At 37.4% G+C, this 18,363-nt stretch overlaps 1 protein-coding gene across 2 annotated transcripts in view; it reads left to right on the top strand.

Annotated features, from left to right (window-relative positions):
• Positions 1 to 445: 445 nt before the first annotated feature.
• The window catches only part of CENPW (centromere protein W), a 41,594-nt gene continuing 23,676 nt past the window's right edge, over positions 446 to 18,363 (top strand). The window contains exons 1-3 of one of the 2 annotated variants that reach the window (XM_061459975.1): positions 446 to 656; positions 5,356 to 5,469; positions 7,106 to 7,232. In XM_061459975.1, coding sequence (XP_061315959.1) covers positions 567 to 656; positions 5,356 to 5,469; positions 7,106 to 7,132 — 231 coding nt within the window. In that variant the 5' untranslated portion in view covers positions 446 to 566 and the 3' untranslated portion in view covers positions 7,133 to 7,232. Of the gene's footprint in view, positions 657 to 5,355; positions 5,470 to 7,105; positions 7,636 to 18,363 lie in introns of those variants that run through there. The other variant, XM_061459974.1, reaches the window with a different exon arrangement.

Below are 18,363 nucleotides of genomic sequence, written 5' to 3'. Positions count from 1 at the left end.
GTTTCAGCTAGCTTCCAGGGGGAAGCCGAGTGACATGCAGCTGCTGCCGAGAACGGCTGCCGCAGTTGTCCAGCCGGGGCCTGTTTATAAAACTGAGAAGCTCGTCTCGCCCCACGTCCACGGCGCAGCTTTGGAGCCGGCTACCGCCGTAGTAGTGTCGCGGCAGCGCTGCTGGGGCAAAGGGCCAGGCCCAGAGCACTCGAGGGGCTCAGCAGAGCTGCCGTCTGCGACCGCTCGCTGCCGGCGTGCCCAGAGACGGCCGGGCAGGGAGACGGCCGGGCGGCAAGCGCATGTCCCTCTCCGCTTTCTCCGCCGCAGCCCACCCGCTTTGGCACAGACTGGAACTGCCGCGGTTTAACGCGGTTTCCATGGAAACATGGTAGCGCCTCTCCCGCGCCGGCGGCCGGGCGGGACGCGGACGGATCTCCGGGGGCGACACCGCTCGCTGCCGATGGGAAGTGCGTCACGGTGTGCGCGCGCCTGCGCCAGGGCGGTGGATTCGAACGGCGGGGGACGGTTGGGCGGGACCCGTTGGGCCCGTTGTCGGCGGCGCCCGCGGGAGTAGGATGGGGCGTACGGTGTCCCGCGGCGCTTTGCGGAAGATGCTGAAGAGCGAGAAGCCGGGGTTTCGCCTGTCGGCATGCGCCGACCTGCTGGTGAGGAAGCAGAGGGGCGGGCGCCGGGTGCGCTGCCTGGGGTTGGTGCGGGCCGCTTAGCCCCTCGGTGCTGGCCCTGCAGCCTCTAGCTTGCCTTCTGCGGGCACGGGCCGGGGACAGCGCCTGCACCAAGCAGCCGGCTGCGGTCCCCAGCCCCTCAGGCAGCGCGGTGAGCTGAAGGGATGAATCCTCCGGCTCCATGAGCGCTGCCTCTCCCGGGGAGCCTGGGGTCGTGGCGCACGGCCGGGAGCAGTTACTCAGGTTGCTATGGTGCAGGTGTCCCTAATGTGGAACAGTTAGTCCGTAAATGTTTTATCGCTTGGATGATACGGACCGATGGATTGTGCACGCTGGACTGCTTTGGAGTTACTGGGAGAAGTGGGATGTCAAGTTACTGCAATTTGTGTTTCCCCAGTGACCTACAGGCAGAGGGGAGGCAAAGTTTGCGGGGAGAATATAGTTCATTAGTAAAAGACTAATGAGTAGTGATTGCAGCTTTCTGCTTTGCTGATGGCAACTGGATTGTCGTTTTCTGACAGTCTGGGGATTCAGGAACAGCCTGATGCATAGATGTTGTGTCACTGTGTGTACGCCCTGAGGCTCAAAGAGTTTGATGTAGGCAGGCTGAGAAATAGGAATTTGGATTATGTGGTTGTAACATGTAGGTGTTTAGGAGTTCAAATACACAGAAATGAATCAGTTGGACAACAGCTGATGACAACATAGTAACAGTTAATGAGCTGTTAAAGCATCTAGGTTGGTCATATCTTTGTAAATGGCCATCTAATAATCTCTGTCCAAAATTAAGTAATGGCAAATCTTGTTAGTAATCTAATAAAGAAGTGAGGTGTCAGGATCCTGTTCAAGATTTAAAAACAGCTGCCATAAAAGTGTAGGGATAGCAGAACCATACTGAACAAGTTTCATAAAACTTAAGGCAACAAGGTTGGATTCCTTCTAACCTGCAATAAGGGATCTGTGGCACAGGAAGGGTTTGTCAAATATTATGTGAGTGCAGCAAGAAAACCTGACTTCAGGAGAGCTTGTGATAGCTGCCATATTGAAAAGAAAATAATATTTGTGCATAAAAAAATATTCTCTGAAGTGACTTAATAGGGTTAACTTACGTGAATGTCATGCCCTTTTGTTTTCAAGTGCATGTGATTCTTGGAGCATTAGTGCATACCATATACTAATATGGTCCCTGACTTGAATTGTAAGTCCACGTTTCATATGTATATAGAAGTTGTGCCTTGCAGCATCATAAAGGTTGGTAACTGGATATATGAAGCTAAACGTAAATATACAAAATTTAAAAATACCTAATGAGATTAATATAAATGAATGTAATATTTGCATGAGAGGATTTACATTTGAATGTAAACAAAGCATAGTTTTATGGTTGTTCTAATAAAAACATGATCTCTCATTACTGCTTTTGCTATCTGCATTTTATGGACTGAGGAGCTGGCCCCTTGCGGAGACCCACTCAAAGCTTATTCTGGAATGCAGTAGTTAACTAATCAAACTTTATTTGTTCAATCATTAATAAATTTTTTTGTAGTCATTAGTAACAGTTGATCTGTATTTCCGTGGTGATGTTAATTTGGCTTCAAAGTAGCATAGCTGCCTGAAAAAGGCTGAGTGGGAACCAATAACCAAGATTTGGAGGGATATTCCATCTCATCTGTGTCTTTGTCATGGTGTTCTATGGGCCACAAAGACAATCAGTGAATTGAAGAGACTGAAATTAACAAACAACAGCAATTTGATCTAGCTTAAAGTATGGCTATGTAAATATTCTTTCCAACACAAAGGGTAAGAATGAATTGTAATAATGTGGAGGAGGTTTAGATTCTCTCTTCTGGTGATGTCAAGTTAAATGGCATTTGCTCTTAGGAGGATTAGCTTTTTTTATTTTACCTTAAACAGGAATGTCCAGCGGTGGTGATTATCTGTGATGTTCTTCAACTAGGTGTGTGGCTAACAGCTCTTTATCTCTCTATGAATAAATAATCAATATAACTGGAGTTCTGCTTCATAAAAAAAAGGGGGGGGGGGGGGGATTGTAGTCCTGTAGTTAGACAAGTAACAATTTTTTAGAGTGTCTTTTTTAATGTCTCTGTTATTCCCTAAAACCTTGTAAGAATTATTAGATTGTACACTTTAGAAACTTACGTAGTAGCTGTCTTAACACGACAAACCCATTTATGTTTTGGGCAAAGTGCTTGTGTCTTCTGCAGGGAAGTTTCTGTGCTAACTTTCTGAATGATCTGTGCATTACGTTTAAATCTGCAGTGGTACTCAGCCAGTACAGTGAGCTTTTCCTTTTCCTGACCTTAAGTGAGTATTTTTCCTGATTTTTTTAAATCAGTGTCTTCTTACATGACATTATTGAAAAGTTTGAAAGACCTAAGAATTCAGACAATTTTGGTGATTGTCTGAATGGACTTTCTTTTTCACTTCCCAGATTCTTTTGATCAAGTCTCTTCTTGAAATTTGAAGCTTTATCAGAATCTGTTTCCTATGTGTTAACATCTTTTTCTGTGCACAGTGTAACTAACAAATTTCATCAGACTCAGCTGCTTGTTCCGTGCTAGAAAGGCAGGTTTGCATTTCCATTTCAGAAAAAGCTTAAAGTATAGCATTGAATTACTACCCTCCCCCCCTTTTTTTTCTTTACCGTCAGAAAATGCCAAATAAGTGTACATTGAAGGCAAAATATCACTTTAAAGAATTTTTCTGAAGTTATAGCAGCAAAACAAAATTACGGATCTTACTGTTCATTAGTTCTATTGAACAGGTGTATGCAAGTTGCTCTGTGAGCAGTGTTGTGAGTTTTTGCATATATTCTTAGAGGTTTACTACCTTTCTTTTATGGGATATGAGCATTCTGTTCTGTAAGGTGTCTTTCACAAATATTTGAAAACCATTCTTGAATTTTATGCAGAGGGACAATAATGTAATACGTAGTAAAGCAGTGTCTAAACAAATGCGTTATCACTTAAGTACTTGTCACTAACTGTGCTGTTCATGTTTTTCAGTCATTTTGCCTTTCATTAGTCTTTCTCAATTGCCTTGGATAATCTGGAATATTTATTAATGCGTGTACTCTATTGTGGAATGTTCTGAATTTAGTTACGTGACTATAAGAGTTCAGGGGAAGCTTCTCCACATGCAGTGATTCACTTTGAAAATAAGAAAATAAAGGTACAGTGAATCTGAGAGAAGATGCAGTTTTTAAAGGCAGTTTTAAAATTAACACTTGTCTTTAGGTAACTTTGCAGGAGAACTTGCAAGTATGGAAGCTTTTGTTCCGTCTCCCTCTTCTTCCCCAGCTTGTTTCCAGAAATCTAGCCTCCATGTTGTTAAGTCTAATAATGAAAATTCTAAAGTTGAATACTATTTTAGTGCCACTGTTTGATTCTGTCGGAGGTTATTTCTGTGTGGGTAACGAAAGACTAGTTTAAAAACGGCTTTGATGTTTTACTAAATAGATCTGCAGGAACATCTGTTTTTTGTGTAAGTAGATGCTTCCAAACAATGTCAAATATTATGTACATTTATCTATTGCACTCTGGCTTCATTTAGTTCAAGAGATTAAAAAAAAAACAACAAACTAAATTGCTTGTCATCTGAACACTGAAATACTTATCCTCTAACAGATTCTTTGTGCTGCAAACCCACTGCCAAAGTATTTCCCATAAACCGTAACTTGTAACTTTCCATGTATCTTTCTAGGCTTTGCAGTTCAGGTATGGCAGAATATCACCTAATTTATATAAATAAAAGTTTCATGTGTTTCGGTAGTATTTTTGAACTCTTGATTGAAGTATTTTTGTACACCTTACATAGCAAAGTTAATATTGTGTGAAAGTTCAATTTAGAAAAGTTCCAATTACCGGTTTTCAGGTTGGACTGTTAAAATAGTTCACATAATGTCTGTATAATGCTAGAGGTCCCTTATTACACAAGGGTGCTTTTGGCTGGCAGTTTTAGTCCAAGTTGGAGCAGTTCCTCCCTGTTAAAATTTTTGCTGCTTCTGAACTAGCAGAACAGCATTCTGTATTGAATGAAATACTGCCCTACCAGTTCTTTTCATGTAAAAAGGTTAAGTCAACTATGAGTTGGGAAAAAATAGATGAAACCTCCTGACAGCAGAAAATTTCTTGTTCTGAAGAAATTTATGTCAATGCTACTTCACGCTGGAAAGGGGTAGAAGTCCTTGAACTTGTCTGTAGTCCCATTTGGTGATAAGGCAGAGATGAATTTGCTGTTCATTAAAAGCCTGGCTGTTGTAGTCACTGAATGCTGACCATATTTACTAGTAAGCAAAAGAGCTCCTTATTGTCTGATATTTATGTTACATTTCGTTATAAAAAAACTGCAGTAAAAATCAGATTGGATTTCTGTTTAGATCAATTATTGTTTGTGTAATTGTATCTAGAGCTCTTCCATCATCTAAGTATACTAAATTTAAATAGTATTTACAAGAGTCTTGCAGTAAGGAATGTCTTGAGAATTTATTAAGACTTGATATGAGTGTTACTTTGTTTTCCTGAGTACACTTTTCAGGAATTTGGAAGCAGTCTAATATGCAAATCTCTGTCTCAAACAATGAACCTATGAAAAAACAAACTGTGCTTAAACAGTTTGAATCGTTCTTGAGGGTTGGTGTGTTTTTTTTTTTCTTTTAAAGGTGTATTTGAACTTCTTGATGTTTCTCCGTCGTCTAGCAGAAGAAGCCAGGACAAATGCTTTTCAGAACAGAAGTAGAATAATTAAGCCTGAGCACATTGTATTTGCAGCAAAGGTAATAGAAGATTTCTAATATTTTTCTTTTTTTTTTCATGTAAAATGCATTATGACATCATATACAAAAGCTTTCTGTGTTAGGCATGTTTTTCACAACCTGCAGAAATGTAATGTTCTTTAATCCATCCTTGGCATAATTCAGTGTTACCAAGATACCGGATTAACTGTCCTTCCCTATTAAATATAGCCTCATTTTTCTTGATTATTCCATGTTTAAATTCATCATTTCAATATGCAGGTAAGTCTATGCAGTAGTCTACCAGCAAGCATCTGGGCTGAAAGCCCAGGGAACAGGCGCAAATTCTAAATTTGGAGGATCTTTATTTCAGATGTCACTATATCAAGGAAGCATGCTGTCTTAACTTCAGTAACGTGAATGAAACTTATGGGATAAGTGAGAAATAGTTCAGAGAGGTTCAAATATCTTTCTTACGCCTTCAGTTCTTACTGCTTAGTCTAAAAGATGTTTGAAGTGGATTCTTGCAGCATCGTATGGGTACTACTTGAAGAAACAGATTCTTTGGGGAATCTTCTCTGGGGAGGACTAAACTGTGGATTGCTGTATGGGTGGTTCAGCATAACAAATTGCTATATGAGTATCTGTGAAGGAGAAATCTTCTGCATTACAGAGGTGGGTAAGGTTTGTGTACGTGCAAAAGAAGGGAAAGAGGAAGGTGTTATGCAGCTTTCTCTAGAAATAATTAGAGTAGTGTCAAAGTATGACTGAAATCCTTTTGTATTCTGTAGCTCATTTCACTCACTCGGATAAGTCTGCTTTAGTTAGGTTTCATGAAGGAACTCAGTCTCTTTAATTTATCTGTTTAGCTACCTACTACTGCTGGGTAAACTGGAAGAATAAAACTCTATGTTATCTGATATTTGGGTCCTGTGGCTTCTGTTTATCTTCAGTACTTTTTTCCCCCTGGTGAAATGTCCAGTTTGATACTTTCTATTACTATAGTAACAGAAATACATACAGGATGTGTAGGGAAGCCAAGTGACTGTTAAAGTTGGAATCTTAGCATTTATAATTTCTTTTTAACTACAATCTTAATATCATTTGAACATTTTTGTGCTCCATTTATTTATTTATTTTTTAAGATGAGAAGAAAAGCAAAGCTGTCTGTATTTAAGTATTTTTAACACTTAAATGGGTCCCACTTGGGCTTTGAAGTTCATTTTACAACTTAAACTCCAAACCAAAAGATGTCCTTTCAGGGGTCTAGGCACTCTTGATAAATAAAACATTACAAACAAAATATGAGCACAAATTAGTTGTATAATTGCATTTTTTTTAAATTTTTTTTCCCCCCCTAGGTCCAATAGTTGAGAGCTTCCAGGAATCTGCTGAGGGCTTGAGAACACCATTGCCATTTCTCAGCATTCATTTGAATCCTTGGTTGTGAATGTTCTATTTAAAAACAAAATACTTTCTGATATGGCATTTTTCTATATGGCTTTGCTTTATTTATAACTTTTTCACTAGACTTTTACTCTTGGTGACTCTGCTCTTGGAAACAAACTGTTTGGCTGGGTGAATCTTTGGTCTGAGTAGCCTAGCATTTTGGGTCTCTTACTGCTGCCTGGATTGTAGTGATAAAAGCAGTGATAACTATACTTTTTTCTTTTTGCAGGCTATTTTAAAGAAAAGCAGAGGCTAGAAAACAGACCCCTGGAATTTCAAAGCCTGCTTTAACTTTTTTTTTTTTCCTTACTGATGCGAGATCCTGTGACCCAGCTTTTGCAGTTGTGGAAGTATATATATAGTTTTATTGATGTTTATCTCCTGACTCTGAGTTTCTTGTTGTTTCTTAAAAAAGAAAATAATTTAACAGTGTTACAACGTGTTTGACGTTCGATTCACAAATAGTGAAGATAAGTTGGCAAGCATGCCAAGCTACTTCCTCCCTGCTCCGAATGTCATCCTAGCTTGTCAGAAGACTGGAAATGTATGGTATATAAAATAATTTCTAAAATTAAAATCATGTTCTGTTTATAATGTTTTAAAACAGTTGTTGAACACTTTGCTTAATAAATCTTTTAATAAAGATGTAGTTTTATATCAGAGTTTAAATTGATAATAAATTTTTATGGATTATATGGTAGCTGATCTTTCATATGCACAGTGAGCTATTCTTAAAATAAAGAACTTCTAAAAACATTATGTATTGAGTAGTCCAATTTGTTTAACATGTTACTGAGCATATTCTAGAAATTCAGTAAAAAACGATTGCGTTTTAAATATTTTTGTAGTCTAAGGAAACTGAAGCAATGCCACAACTTCAAATTTCATATCATGTCCACATACTTTTAAAAATCCTATACAACCTGGTAAAAGTCATCCTTTTACGACATGCAGAAAGCAAGGATGACTCCTCTGCTTTACTTAACTCACAGGACTTAGTTCAGTCTGCTTCTTGTAAGGTTGACTAGATTCCTTGTTCTGTGTTTTCTTCTCTTGGAATCCACAAAGAAAGCAGAGAACGTGCATGTGTAGAGGATATTTGGATTAAATAATCCGAATTATATTCTCAGGAATAAGAAGATCTGAATAGATATGTATATTTCTGTGTAATTACTGTCCATGATCTAACAACAATAATAGTGTTGTTATTGCAACACTAGATTTTTCCTTTGTTATAAATGTTTTGTTGCATTTTCTTGAATTATTTTCTTATAGTCCTGTATAACCATATACCTTTCCTCATTGTACAGTTGTTTGAGTGCCGTAGCTTTTTTGGTACTTGTTTTGATGTCCAGGACGAGTTATGCTTTTTTGATTTTCCTAAGAGCAAGATCTGCTCTGAGCTTAGTAGAATGTTCTTGTTCTCATGTAGTAGATGGATGATCAGATAGCATTGGGGAATGGAGGCAAGGAAGGGTTAAACCAGCCACCCGTCTCCTTTTAAAATATTTTGCACGGTGGTTTTGGCCTGCATTCATGGTTAAGAAGGTGCTTTTTTTTTTTTTCCTTAAGCTCTGAGAAGTTTGAGTCAGAATGTGCCCTGTCTTGTGAATGTTTTATAATAGCTGAAGCAGACAGGTACTCAGAAGACCCAAATGGTTTGCCAAGTGTTCAGGTTTCTCTCTTAAACTTTAAATAAATGTTTATGGAAAATAAGGGTGGTTGATATACTGTGGTTAAGCATTCAGAAATATACAATGCTATTACATTTTTCTAGTATTTTCTTGAATGTTCACCATAAGGTTAATTATATTCATGTTTGTCAGCTCTTTTGTACTCCTTGATGGGTATACATAGATACTCTTCTCTAACCAGTAATCCTTACTGGGTTTTTAAAGCCAAAACTCCTCACAGAATGTTGTCTAAATACCCATGAACACTTCCAATTTGCTGTTATTGAATATTTAATGACAAAACATCAAAGCATATAGTTCTGGAAAATGTCTTTTTAAAGTAGATCTGTGGTAGAAGGCCTAATGAAGTTGGGTTCTCTTATTTGAATTCCTGTGTTGATACTTTGCCATTAGGAGGAAAAGGCAGGAATTATTGAGAGAAGAGTCATGCTGATGCATTAATAAGGCGTCTCATCTACTCAACTGTTTCATGAAACCTGGAGAAATTTAGTGTTTGGAAATCATTGAGACTATTGACTCACTATAGAATTTCCTCTCATTTTAAAGGGTTAAGAGATTTTAGGAAGGAGAGGTGCTCAGAGACAATACAATTATGATTCTTCATTTCCTCAGGAAAGTGGGATAGACGGCCTAAAAAATTAAAGGCTCACTAAGACGTTATCCAGTTTTTCCCTTCTCCCTTCTTTTTGCAGCTTTCCCAATGTTCTTCCATTTCATGTATACCCTTTCAGTATGACCGTCAAGAAAGAGGGAAAAGTCAAAATGGAGAAAAAAGAAGAATGTGGAAAAATTCAGGTGGTCCTTGTATTTGTTTTTTCATGTAGCTGATGTTAGTCCCTGGGTCATTGAGTGGCATCACAGGTGATTAAGGCACAAAAAGAGAAGTATTTATTGGTAAGTGGGTGATGATGAGGGAAAACTGTGTTTTCATTTGTAGGGTGGTGCTGCTGCTATTTTTGTTTCCTCTCATGTATAGAGTGACTGACGGGAGAGAACCTGCTATTTGCCAACTTGACTAAGTCTTCTTCTCATGAGGAGTATACACTATTTTAGCTCTCATTGTAGCATTTTGCTTGCAGGATAAATGAAGGGAGAAAGTAGTTGTTAAAGGTTTAAAACTAGATTCATAAATACTTTTGGTTTGTAGGGCATGTAAGTGTAATATTCCTGAGTGGTATAAATAATCTGATTATTAGGTTTAAAAGTATTTTTAAAATGTGTGACTATTAAGAATCGTGTATCAGTGAAAGTTAGATCTAGGGAGAGATCTGGCTGTTCAACTCCTGAAATAGTCAACAGGAATATCTGAACTTCTATACTTTTATGGGTTAGGGCCCAAATACTTACTGTTCTATTTGAATCTAAAGTTATGTTGAATCATTAAGTTTGCTGTTTTGATTCAGGAAATCATCAGAGGAGCTAGAGATGACATTTATGCCTTGGAGTTTCATTGTGCTTGTATGTAGAGGAGTGCACAGTTAAACACAGCTAAAAAGCATCTTAAGGTGCATAATGCAGGTAGTAAATATTCTCTGGTTATAGTGATGCAATAAAGGCAAAATATTCAGAAGTATGTATGCTGCAATAGGACAGTTCTTTTTCTAGCCATAAGGTGGGGATAGAGCAGAAACTGTGTCTTTCTTTCTTGCAGTAACTTTCTGTTAAAGAATATATTCTGGGTTTTCCTACTCAAAAGTGTACTGTAGGCTGTGACACTTCCAGATATTTTTGTTTCTAACAATCCTGCACTGCTGACACATGTAGGATGATGTTTAAAAAAAAACCATTCACCCCAAAAAAGCTGATCCATGTTGAGAGGGTAAAAGACATGTAAGGCTTTGATTAGATCCTGAAGATTTCTCTTTCTTCAAAAGCTTGATGTTTCAGCATCAGATAGCTTTCTTAGTTATAGGCCCTGTAGTTGTTTGTACAGCATAGCCTCATTTTTAGAAACTGGTATGTTCTGCGGGCAGTGTTATATAGGAGGTTTTTGATTTAGGACATTTCTCATATAGCAACATTAACTATAAAATATATAGTTTGTGTTGGTTGAATTGCTGACTTGGCATTCCATTAGGCTTTTATCAGCATAGAACAACTAATGATAGGGCATTGTAACTCCTAAATACATAGGGGTTTGAGGTGACTTATGATTATGAATATATATTTAGAAGGTGTGACTTATATTTCAAATAAAAATGCTAGTTACAGTAAAATTCTCTTTTCCAGAGCTGCAAGCTATATATAAAATTTAAGTTCTTCAGTGTTTCAAAGTGCTGGTTGTAGTTGTTTTTCAGTTCAAAGTGCTCTCTCTATATATTGGAATATAGATTCCTTGATACTTTTAAGGATATTGTACTTGCAGCTGCTGTGGTAATCTAATTGTGTGTGCTAAAAAGCATAATAGAACAAATTCCTTACATGTTTGAGTAGTTTCGGTTCTAGGGTGAGAAGATGCTGACAACATTTTTGTTGTGCTAAATACAGAATTGCAACTTTTGAGGAAGTTGGTGACGAGTCTCCCTACCTGACAGATCGTAGTTCTGCAGATGTAGTCAGCTGGAATTCATTCATTTACTGTTTGGTGCACAATGTTGGGGTTATGTCAGTTTCTTTGCAGTCCACATTCATCAAATTCACACAGGCTGTGGTACATAATATTCTCCCGTGAGCTGGGTTATTAATGTTATCCTGACCAAACCTCTGAAAGATCTTTTCAGGTTATTTGATACCCGTAAGATCAAGTTTCATGCTGAGAAGGTCATTTTCCTGGGGGAATAATTTGAGTGCATTGAGAACTTGGTAGAGCGTAGAAAAATGCCTAAACAGCCCTAAAATTACTTCTCGTTTACAAAAGAAATGTAGACACAGCCTTACTACTGGGTAACAATGTGATTGCAGCAGTTAAATAAAACCAGGGGCACTTCCTACAGGAATGGGTTGCCCTTAACCTCCTAGCACTAGGTCAGTCAGGCTCTACAGAAACAGACACTCCTATTTTGCTTCCTAAGTGTGTAAAAACAGAGAGAGATATGTATTTTGGCAATTGAAAATATCCTGAATAAAAAATTATAAAGTTCAAACTCTTCCAAATATATGTAGTAAGAAATAGGGTTGGATTAGCTGGAGATTCTAACCCCTTATATAAGGTGTAGACTAGTGTAATTGTGTTTGGTCTAACCCCAGAAATTGACAGCCTAATGTGAATTTTTTAGTTTGTTTAACTTCAGGTAAGTACACACAGATCGGATTATATAACTGAAATCAGTTTTAATGAGATTTACTCAAGTTTTATAAATAGACCAGATTAGGAAAACATTTAAGTAACATGTAAGCCAGCTTTAATAGCTCTCTTGCATAGCTGAAATCTTAGTACAAGGAAGCCTCTAGTCTGAGCTGTTGGAGGGTACCTGGAGAGTAAAAGTTAAAGTTAATGCACTGATTGTGGTTTAAACATATTTAAATTCATTATTATTTAGTTTGTTTTCACTCTTCAGAGAAAACTGTGCGCACAGTGTTGTGTCCAGAATCGGTCAGCTGTTTAAATATTGCTGATTTCTGAAGGCTGTTTCACAATTAAAAATGAGTAAATGAGTTAAAGAAAGACCCTAATTAAAAAAAAAAATAATAAAAATGGTGGGAGCAGTAAGGAAAAGGGAAGGGTGAGCACACGGCATAGTGATTGTCTGACCAACCTTCTGTGCTTCTATAGTTTCACAATTCGTTTTTCATGTTGAAGTGTAATTGTGGGTTCCTATACCTGGCAAATTTAAAGGGCTAGGTTTGCAAGAAGAGGGCAGTAGTTTTCATATAGTCTAGGTAACAGTCCTCTTCTAAAGGTTTTTCTGATGAAGTTAGTGCTATGTCTGTTCAACCTTAAGTTCAGCTTAAGTTTTTCCCTGCCATGGGCCTGGACACTTTTCACTAGACCAGGTTGCAAAGCCCCATCCAACCTGGCCCTGAACACTGCCAGGGATGGGGCCACTGGAAGGCTTCTGTAAGGTTTTCCCAGAACCTTCTCTTCTCCACGCTGAACAAGCCCAACTCTCTCAGCCCGTCTTCATAGGAGAAGAGCTCCAGTCCTCTGATCAGCTTTGTGATTCACTCATCTGGATTCACTCAAGCAGGTCCATGTCCCTCTTGTGTTGGGGGCCCCAGAGCTGAACACAGTACTACAGGTGGGCCTCATGAGAGTAATATAAAGGGAAAGAATCACCTCCCTTGACCTGCTGGCCACACTCCTTTTGATGCAGCCCAGGGTGTGGTTGGCCACCTAGGCTGGAAGCACTCACTTGAAGCTGGCTCATGTTGAGCTTCTCATCAGCCAACACCCCCAAGTCCTTCTCCTCAGGGCTTATATATATATAAATGTATCTATAGAAGTGGCTGCAGAATCATGGAACTCGTGCAGAATCATGCAGAGCTCATGGGTTTTTGGGGGTTGATTTGTGTTTTTTTTTTTAGTTTTGGGTTGCTTTTTTGGGGGTGGAGGGGGGTAGGGGTCATGTGGAAGGGGTGGTGTTTGTTTTTTAGTGGAAAGAAGGGAAAGTTACCAAAAATGGTTAACGATGATTAGGCACTGTAGTTAGCGCAAGAATTCTTCAGCAGTCTGTTGGCTTTGAAACGTATACTGAATTGAAGAGAATTTAAGGAAAAAGCTTCAAAGGAGCCATCAACAACTAGGTGCAGCTTTCTCTTCCTCTCTTTGACTGAAGTTTATAAAATGGGAATGAGAAAAGGAACAGTTGGCTAAGAAAGGTTCCAGATAGGAAAAAAACCAGAACCTAGCCCCATCACTGGTATTATTTCAGATTTATACAATGTCTTGCATACAAATGATCTGAAATGAGTTTGAATCCACTGTCTCAGAAGATAGCTGTGAAGAAGAAAGCTTCAGTCTTAAAAGTCTATGGCAGGATATGATGCTTCTGGTCTCAGCTATTGTGGCTCTGTTGGCTTGTGCTCTCCTGCTAGCCATGGGTGTGCTTTGGGCAAATATCCAGCCTCTGGGAGACACACTGCCTTTTGCATAACGTCCTGGGAGAATTTCTTTGGACATCAGTACTGGAATGGCTTTGGTATGATTCTATAGCAGGTCTGACGTGGAGAATTTTCTAGCCCTTTTTAACTGTACCTGTAAGTTTTTCTGTGCTTTTATGGACATTAATAGATAGTATTTTAATTAATTTGCTTTAGTTTATCCTAAATTGTGAGTAAAATTCAAATATTAAATGTTCCCCAAAACCACTTGTATTCAGGGATAAACCAAGCATAGGAGATAGTAGTCCTTACACAAGATTTCTGAAATATCATTTCTTCCTTCCTTTTCCCTATTAATATTTCTGTATATATGTAACAGAAACACAAACGTTGTGGGGCTGTGAAAGTGGGGCTCAGCCTTTAATGATACTTTTTGTTGACTGCAGTTTTTGAAGTTAAGTCTCAACAAGGTATGGCATAACTTACTGGCTTGAGAAGGTGTTAATTGTACGATAATTTTGTGCGTACAAACACAAACTTTGTTGTTGATTTTATTGTTCACGCTACTGTGCCTTATGTTGAACTTTTCTTGTTTGCTAAACAGCTAGCTGTCAATGCAGCTTTAGCCAAAAGTTGGAAGAATAGGCAATATTAAAAACACAGGATGAGTGCAAGCACAGCAGTTTTACTTTGGCATATTATTTTCGTGAACCTAGCATCCTTTGCAAGGTTTTCCTGGAAATAAAAAGAATACACCTTTCCAAATCATCTTTACTTGGGTAGAATGGATGCTTAATTACACTGAACTTCTCCAAAACAAACATTCATGTATTGACATGAATTGTACCTTGGATAATTCTGCTAACATGTTTTTTTCCTACTTCTTGCTTGCCCACTTTCTCTCACAAGGAAGAGGATGGGATAAGCTGGATATGCCTTTCTTCTAATGAAAACCCTTCTAGTGGCTCTCTTTTTGGTGAAATTTCTGCTGAAGCAGAAGGCAACATGTCTCCAAAATGATGTTTTAGAAATCTGGTGATTTACGAAAAAGGTATTATTTTGTCTCTACTAACTGTAGTTTAAAATGCTTGTTTTGATGTGTAAAGACCTTCTCTCCACATCTGCAAGTACTGGATTTTATGTATAAACTTTTAAGAAATTTAATTTTTTTATTTTTTTTTCTGCAGTTCAGAAACTCTCGATATTTTCTAATGAATAAAACTCCAGATGGAACTTAGACTACCTGGAGCTATGCTTTATTCCCTTAAGAACCATCAGTTTAAAATATCAGGCTACTCTCCAGTTGAGAATGGAGAGGATTTTTGTTGGATTATTTTAATTTTTTTTTCCAGGCTTTTGTTTTGTTGTTTTGTTTGGGGATTTTTTATTTTTTTTGCCAGCTAAGGAGGCTAATAGGTATTTTAAAGTTTTTCTTGCTAAATATTTGATATCATATTCCTTTATTCAAGCATGAAAATCCAATTATGACTCATATCCCAGAGGTGTCTTCCAGTTTCCATAACATTCCTAATAGTCTTAATTTTCAAAACTAAGCAGAGTTTCTTGCCAGTATTTTCAGTTCCTCTTTTTCCAGCCCTTCAATACTGAAGGGAAGAGAGGGAGGGAGGGAGGGGAGGGGAGAGGAGAGGATGATCGCAATGTTGCAGAACATTTACACTGGAATCTAATCAGTAATATCAACAGGTACTGGGCTTTAAATAGTGAAAAGAGTAGGTGAAGCAAATACTTCATGTTCCTTATCAAACTTAGATGGTCCTTTGGAGAGACAATTCACAAGATGAACCTCTGTTAGCAATGCTATGCTTTTGCTTAAAAATTGTGGAAATATGCTGTCATTGTCAGGAAAAAAAAAACAAAACCTAAAAAGAAAGCAAACCAGCAACAAACCAACACAAAAAGATTTTTTTTTCCTCTTCTTGTTAGCAAGAAAGAAGAAAGCATCAGATCCAATGTAAACATGAACAAAGACAATTTAATTTCTTCAGTGTTTATTGTTAATTGAAAATACTTTCATTATATTTTTTTCTCTGAGAAATACATATTCTTTTGAAAAAACTTCTAAAAATTAGAAGCTGAATGTTTAAAGCTGTACTGCAACTGATCTTTAAAACTACTATCAGTTTGTTAAAAAATTGACATGAAGTTATTGCTTAAACAATCAAAATACTCCTAACAGTAAAGAAACACTTTTGAAATACAAACTTTTTTGTTTTATTTTGCTAATTTTGTGTAAAATTATAATGTTTGTTAAAAAACTTGTGTATAATATTTTTAGAGCTTAGTAAGTTTAACTCTTGTCTGCATCCCTCTTGAAAAGAAATGTGGACCGTGTTTGAGACGTAATTTGTGTAACAAAATATCTTTATTTCTGAGTTAATTTAATTTTTACATGCCGCTGTTACAGAGGAAGTATACTTTTAATAAAAGTCATGTGTTTAGGGCAGTAATTTTTGCATTCAACATAAATTATTTTTATGCTGTTACTGTTTGATGTGAAGTCTACATTTTCTATGAGTAAACTTCTTAGCAGTTACGATATGGATCTCATCTTACTATATCAGTACCACTTTGTTTACCAATCACTCTATTGGAATTAAATCTTTAGAGATGCATATCAAATTTTGGGCAAAACTATGACTGTACTTTTAATACAAGATGCACTCTCAGTCCTTTTTTGCCTAGATTTGTACTATCTGTAGGAACTCAGAGAAAAATAAAGTTTGGTGTCTTCTTGTAACTTCCCATTTAGATAGGGTCTAGCACCACATGAAACACTTTCCTGACCTTTAGGAATGTCAGGACATGAAACAGAGGAGGAGGATATCCTATGGTGTATAGTACATTAAGGGGATTACTTCATCAGCATGAAAGGTCCATAACTAATCTACACCAGAGACATGTGAACTGTTGGAGGAGGACATTCCTGGGGATATAAAGAAACACATAAAAATGTTTTCTCCTAGAGTTGCTCAGCATGTAAGTGGAGCAGCCAGCATGGGAATGTTTCTGAATTGCAGTGTCACAATTGTTCTCTGTTTCCAGAGGTTTTTATTCATATAAATACGTATACCCCAATTTTCAAGGCCAAGACTGAGTTGATAGAAAACATAATCAAATTCTGCTGCTTATGAAAGATTAAACTGGGGCAGGTTATTCTGCTATTTTCCTTATGGTAAGAAGCAAGGTTCTTACTACATTGTTAACTGTTGGAGTTCTAATAACAAAAACATTGCAGAAGGTAAGTGATTAAGAGGGAAGCAGGTTTTTTTTTCTTTCCAGACTTCCTAAACCGGTTTGAAACTGTACCTTTATGCTACTAGTTTAATGTGTTCTTTCTCCAGTCTTGCTTGAGCTCATATGAAGCCAGCAGAGAATCTAATTGTGAAGATTCAATCTCTAGCACTACGCAGATAAGATACAGTTCTACCCATCCATCATGTACGACCCGGTAACTGCTGCTATGATAGACTTGCTGTAGGTTACAGAATTTGTGTTCTCTTAATACATGTTTTTCTAGGTATATTTTTTTTTTTCTCAACACAATACTTGGTGATACATTTGTGTTTTCCAGAAAGATCTCATTTTAATTATATTACTTTTCAATAGCAAATGTATCTTATTTAAATGTTTTCTTGAAGCTTGCAGTACTCTTAAAACTTTTTTGAGCAGATAATACACAAAAATTTTCTTCTTTACCATAAATCATTCATGAGTAATTCAGTTTCTTCAAGCGTATTCACCATTCAGACTTGTTTGTTGAATATTTTTAGTGAGTCTTGGTTTTTAGCTCACTGATCAGCCATCTGTTTTCACGGTTACCATTTGAAAGGCAGCAGCCTGTAATCAGCCAGTTAGTTTGCATGTTATGTTTCTTTGTCCTGACTGAACGTATGCATAATTCTTAACTGGCAGCTTTCAGAGGACAGATGTAAACATGCCTTTCAGTAAACAATTTCTAATGTATGATTAAAGTGCTTAAATCCATATTCCTGATGATAAACTTCATATCATTAACTTTCCAAAAGCTAAGCTGAAATAAATGTATCTTTTGCAAAATCTGAATTTACACTTGCGGAAAATATTTCACAGTAATTGATCAATTCTAGCTGCAGAAGTGTGTAAGTGTAACAGATAATACAGCCTTACTGAAGTTCTTTTTATGGTAGTAGTACACAAGTAGTAGATGAAAGATTTGACCAATTGCATTGGGGAAAACCCTTCCCCTTAGGAAAAGTCCAGGAAGAACAAATGTAATCTCCAATATAAGTGGTTCTAAGAACTGAAGCCCTTTGATCTGAAAGGAAGCCAACTACTAAAAATTTGCAGACAATTAGTTCTTTATTATACTATGCTGTCAGTTATGATTTAGATGGGCAAGCTATTTTCTGTTTATCTGTTATCTGTTCTGCAGTAGGATCCAAATCTTAGTTCAACTGAGGTAAAAAGCAAAAGTTATTAACATTTCAGAGATCAGTATTAAAAATGTAGAATTGTGTATCTTTGTCTCCAATAATAAAAGCCATTCTTGTCACTGCATTTAAGCATTACATTTTCTTAGGGGCTCAGCTGACTGGGTATTGCAGTTGCCAAAAGGAACTTATCAATTGGCTGAGATAAAGAACTTGTTGGCTGAACTTTTTGTGATGTCCATCATTTTTACTTTTTAAGATCGTTGACATATTTTTTTTTTTTATTTTATTTTATTTTATTTTTTTTTTGTCTTTAGGTACATTCTGGGCCAACTTTTCCCCATTTAGGCTGATGACTCTGAAGTCATACAAAGTGGTCTATA

The sequence above is a fragment of the Pezoporus flaviventris genome, unplaced genomic scaffold (assembly GCF_033815535.1).
Source record: "Pezoporus flaviventris isolate CSIRO_AGI_PZ_B2104156 unplaced genomic scaffold, CSIRO_AGI_Pfla_v1 ptg000031l, whole genome shotgun sequence".
Lineage (NCBI taxonomy): Eukaryota > Metazoa > Chordata > Aves > Psittaciformes > Psittacidae > Pezoporus > Pezoporus flaviventris.
The sequence above is the reverse complement of the archived record's forward strand: the minus strand, read 5'-3'. Positions and strand labels throughout refer to the sequence as shown.